Below are 4947 nucleotides of genomic sequence, written 5' to 3' on the forward strand. Positions count from 1 at the left end.
AAAAAATGCTGGGTTGTTTCAACCCAACATTGGGTCAAATATGGACTAACCCAACAAATTTTTAAATTAAAGTTTTAACCCAAAAGTTGGGTTAGTCCATATTTGACCCAACGTTGGGTTGAAACAACCCAGCATTTTTTAGAGTGTACTTTTGACTGTTTTCTCTTGTTTTAAATAAATATTTACCATTTGGTAGTCATTCTGTGTGTGTAAAAGTGATTTTAAAATGAACAAGATTTGTAGGTTTAAAGTCTAGCTCGATTTGGGTTCATTTTACCCTAGCAGTGTAGTGATTTTAAACCATAAAAAAGCAACCCAGCATGCTGGGTCAAACATAACCCAACTTGTTGGGTTAAAACAACCCAGCGCTGGGTTCGTCCCTTTTTGACCCAGCGCTGGGTTGCCAAAATAACCCAAATTGGGTTGTTTTTAACCCAGCTGTTTTTAGAGTGAATGTGCCCCAGATGTCATATTTTGTATGGGGGAACTTGCCTATTAATTCAATGCCTTTTCCTTATGAAGTATTTTCCTCATGGAGTAACCCTTGACAAGAACTTGGCTTCATCTTAAAAGTTCCCCAGAGAACTGTCCTTTTTGAAGGATCTGCATTGGATTCCCCAGGTGTGGAGAATGAGGAACTCGTGAAGAACCCCATTCATTTTCACACTACAAGCTTCTTCTCCATTCAGTTGTATGATTGCTCCACAATTGTCTCCGCGTTTAATTGGGCGTTCAAGAACGCGACTACAAAACATGTAAAAACATAGAAGACATAACGAGCAGATACCAAGTGTGTGAGTAATATTGATGTAAACCGCGTCGTATCAACTCCTCACAGCACAGTAAAAGTTTTCGGCGGGACCTGAGCGAGCGGGGCTTGTCTCTGCGTCAGAGAGAGTTCCCTTATCGATTGGCTGCTCCCTGTGCAATGAGGAGGCGTATAAAATAGACGCTTTTAAGGAATTTCACAGACATTTAGTGGGTTACACGGTGTGGAGGCTGACTGAAAGATTCTTCCGTACAATTTTCAGTAAATCTCAAGTGAAGAACATGCAGAGCTGCGCTAACTCCTGGCGTGTTGTCATCAGCAGGTCGATCAACGCTCGCGCGCCGTACAGGAATATCAGCAATAAAGGGGATGTTTTTAAGAAACTTCAAGGTTTAAACGCAGATGTGTCTGCAAATGTGCGCTGTATGGGCACCTCACAAGTTTTGTGGTCTAGGAAGATAGAACGAATTTTGCCGAGACACGATGATTTTTCTGAAAGACACATTGGACCGGGTGACAAAGAGAAACGAGAGATGCTCAATACCCTTGGACTTGAGGTAAAAACTATTTATTTTTTATTAAACGTAATGTTTATATACTAATATGCTAGATTGCGAGTCTGTTTAAAGGCTTCATGTCAGCATTTTACTCTCATCTTAAACTTTAATCTATTTTGCAACAAAACTGTGCAACAATTTTCGCTGTTGATGGTGATGATGATGATGATGATAATAATAATAATAATAAACAAAATAATAGTTTACACTTTTCTGTTGATTTCAGTCAGTCGCTGAGCTTATCGAAAACACAGTTCCCGCATCCATCCGCCTGGGAAGAAGTTTGAAAATGGACGATCCTGTGTGTAAGTTGTTCGCACTGCTCTCAGCAGCGGCAGACAGAGGAAACACGTGTCGTTTGTTGTTGTGAATTCATCATTTATTTGCACTGACTGTCTGTAAGGCACACTGCGAGGTTAAATTTCATTCCTGCGTTATTTGAAACTCTGTCTGGTGTCAGATTTTAGGGCAGCGGAACTAGTCGTTCCATTAAGGCTTTTTAATAAATCTGGATTTTTATTTCGAAATATTTCGAATTAGGATTTTCTATCGAACCAGACTCTAACAAAGGAGTCCATCTGAGCGAGGAATGTAGGTTACACGCTCTTTGTGTGCCAATAAACCTTACTTGAGTGTTTTTCACCGTTAAGTCTTCCTTTGAACATATTTGGAGTTGTTTTTGAGGAGCCCGGCGAGCAGCACCAATCTCCTGACGCCCTCAGCCGATGCCAATAGGATGACAATTAGAGTGTAAAGTTCAGCGTCACTCGGCCAGTTTGATCTGGTTAGCAGTAGCATTACATCACGCGTGCACCGCTCAACATACAACTTTGCGTAATAATTGACATTTTAACGGCATTAAAGATAAATAGCATGCGGAACTTTAGGTTGCATTTGCAATTATAAAGTCTGATAATTATTTCAAAAACATATACTAGGAAAACGGTTGATATACAAATTACACAGTACACCGGAGTGTGAATAAACACGTTATAACTTACATTTTTGCAGACAACATGACTCTTAAAATGTAAAATTCGTATGTTTATGCAGATATAAAGTGTAAAGTAACGTCTCGTTAAGCGATAGTTCTGACAACATTGAACCAACCCTTTCTCAAGTCACTACTGTTTTTTTTCCCCTTCCCAAAACTATTGTATGAATGAGGGTTATAAAAGGAATATTGTCATTAAGCATACAATTTATTGTAGTTACTCTGAGGTATGACATATGGCAGGAGTCAGTTTTCTCATCTGCTTGTGTGTGTCTTTAATGAAGCAAGCCATGCTGAAGCTGATGGGGGAGCTATACTGGATTCTGCTGGTTCAGCTGCACAGAGCTTGATCTGCAAATCCTGCGAGAAATTCACTGCTCAACAATAATGGGCTCACTAAACTTTCCCTTTTGTGGTTTTATGAATATATTTTTATTTCTCAAAATGGTTATGTTAAAACTAGAATACCTTTTACAAAATGTTACACCGATAAACACTATATCAAGACATCAAACTGGCTGGCTGCCTCATTGTCGCACAAATATCCTGTGTTAAACTTAACAGATCTGTGGGATGTTCATTTTGTCAACCCCCGTTGCTAAGCTGCAGCACAATGCCTTGGGAATTTGTGTGTCTCTGTATGAACCGGCTCCAGTGCCCTCAAGCTACAACCATTAAACTAGTTACCTAGCCATCAGGAAATGGCCCATATCTGCTTTATCTAACATTTTGATACTATATTATGAATTTGCAAACACGCTTAATGCATATATTAATCAGTGAGATAGTGTGCTCTTGTATTATTCATCAGATCATGCCATGTGATGTTTTTGTAGGTGTGTGTTTAAATACTAGGTGTATTTGCCAATGTGTGTAAAAGCAATTGCTTTGTACTTATAAGTCATGTGAGAAGCTTCCTAAAATATTCACAAGCTGGATTTAATTTGATGCAACACAAACCATAGGGGGTTTTTTTTTCCATGGAAGGAGCTTAGGTCTAGAAGAATTAATCATCTATTTTACGGTCAAATCAAACCAATTTTTTAACGACTATATTAATGACTCAATAAAAGCAAAACTATGTGAGCACTATGTAAGCATGTGAGAATTTTATTAATCTAGGGTGTTTTACATACTGATTTTGTTTAACAGTAACCACAGATTTTCAAATCGTTCTTATCTTTGTGCTTAATCACTACAGGTGAGAATGAAATTCTTGATTCACTTCAAAAGATTGCGTCGAGGAACAAGATGTGGAGGTCCTATATTGGAATGGGTTATTATAACTGCTCGGTCCCACCAGTCATACAAAGAAATCTGCTTGAGAATTCGGGATGGTATGTGTTTCTTGTCGTTTGAAGCATACCGTATATTTCAGCTTCTGGTGGAGCAAAAGTTAAAAGTGGACCAACCAAACGTTTTTGACATACATCAACCCTTTGTTTCAGTCATGGGACTTAAAATTTACAGCCACACGCTGGAACACCTTGTTCATTAGATTCTCATGGTCAGTACAGTTCTAGTCAAAAAGCTAATTGCATTTTTATTTTTATTACGTAAGCGAGTTGTAGCGTGCCGCGAAAGAGAAATCTTGTGACTCAGACTGGAGGTCTTTGGTTAGGGATTCAATGAGTTTTTGTGTTCTCTATAGGGTGACCCAGTACACCCCCTACCAGCCTGAGGTCTCTCAGGGGCGTCTGGAGAGCCTTCTGAATTATCAGACCATGGTCTGTGACATCACGGGAATGGCAGTAGCTAATGCGTCATTGCTGGATGAGGGTACTGCTGCTGCTGAGGCCATGCAGCTCTGCAACAGGTTAGTACGCTTACTGCTGGAAACATCTGTGAAGAACACGATTCCATTTATCAAGGAGACCTTTAGTCTGTTAGCCAACACCTGAACCTGCTCATTCAGGTCTTTGGCATGCAGAATGGTGTTTCCCCAGGGCTGGGAGTGATAATTAACACTCACCTGTTCCTTTTCAAAGGCAAAACAAAAGAAGAATGTTCTACATTGACCCACGCTGCCATCCACAGACTGTTGCAGTTGTGCAAACCAGAGCCAAGTAAGGAAGGTCATCAACATATAGAATAAAGAAATATCTATCTGTCCACCCGTCTTTCTATCTCTCTCTTTATCTATCTGTATCTCTATTTTCTATCTATCTGTCTGTCTCTATTTATCTTTCTATCCTTCTATATGTATGTCTCTTCATCTGTTTGTCTGTCAGTCTGTCTTTCTGTCTATCTATCTTTCTGTCTATCCTACCTAAACTTCTGTCTCCATCTTTTTACCCATCTGTCTTTTTCTGTCTGTCTGTACTTCTGTCTGTCTGTCTGTACTTCTGTCCGTCTCTGTCTATCTGTATCTCTCTCTTTACCCGTCTGTCTGTCTCTCTATCTCTTTACCTTTATGTTTCTATCTATCTGTCTGTCTGTCTCTGTCTGTCTGTCTGTCTGTGTGGTCTGTGTCTGTCTGTCTGTCTGTCTGTACTTCTGTCCGTCTCTGTCTATCTGTATCTCTCTCTTTACCCGTCTGTCTGTCTCTCTATCTCTTTACCTTTATGTTTCTATCTATCTGTCTGTCTGTCTGTCTGTCTATCTGTGTGGTCTGTGTCTGTCTGTCT

General features: G+C 39.7%; 1 protein-coding gene across 1 annotated transcript in view; it reads left to right on the forward strand.

The window, feature by feature from the left end:
* Positions 1-592: 592 nt before the first annotated feature.
* LOC107720198 (glycine dehydrogenase (decarboxylating), mitochondrial) overlaps positions 593-4947 on the forward strand; it is a 15354-nt gene continuing 10999 nt past the window's right edge. The window contains exons 1-5 of the mRNA XM_016527836.1: positions 593-1326; positions 1553-1631; positions 3522-3657; positions 3972-4136; positions 4309-4386. Coding sequence (XP_016383322.1) covers positions 1051-1326; positions 1553-1631; positions 3522-3657; positions 3972-4136; positions 4309-4386 — 734 coding nt within the window. The 5' untranslated portion in view covers positions 593-1050. The remainder of the gene's footprint in view (positions 1327-1552; positions 1632-3521; positions 3658-3971; positions 4137-4308; positions 4387-4947) is intronic.

Source organism: Sinocyclocheilus rhinocerous, unplaced genomic scaffold (genome assembly GCF_001515625.1).
Source record: "Sinocyclocheilus rhinocerous isolate Xijiao unplaced genomic scaffold, SAMN03320098_v1.1 scaffold62, whole genome shotgun sequence".
NCBI lineage: Eukaryota > Metazoa > Chordata > Actinopteri > Cypriniformes > Cyprinidae > Sinocyclocheilus > Sinocyclocheilus rhinocerous.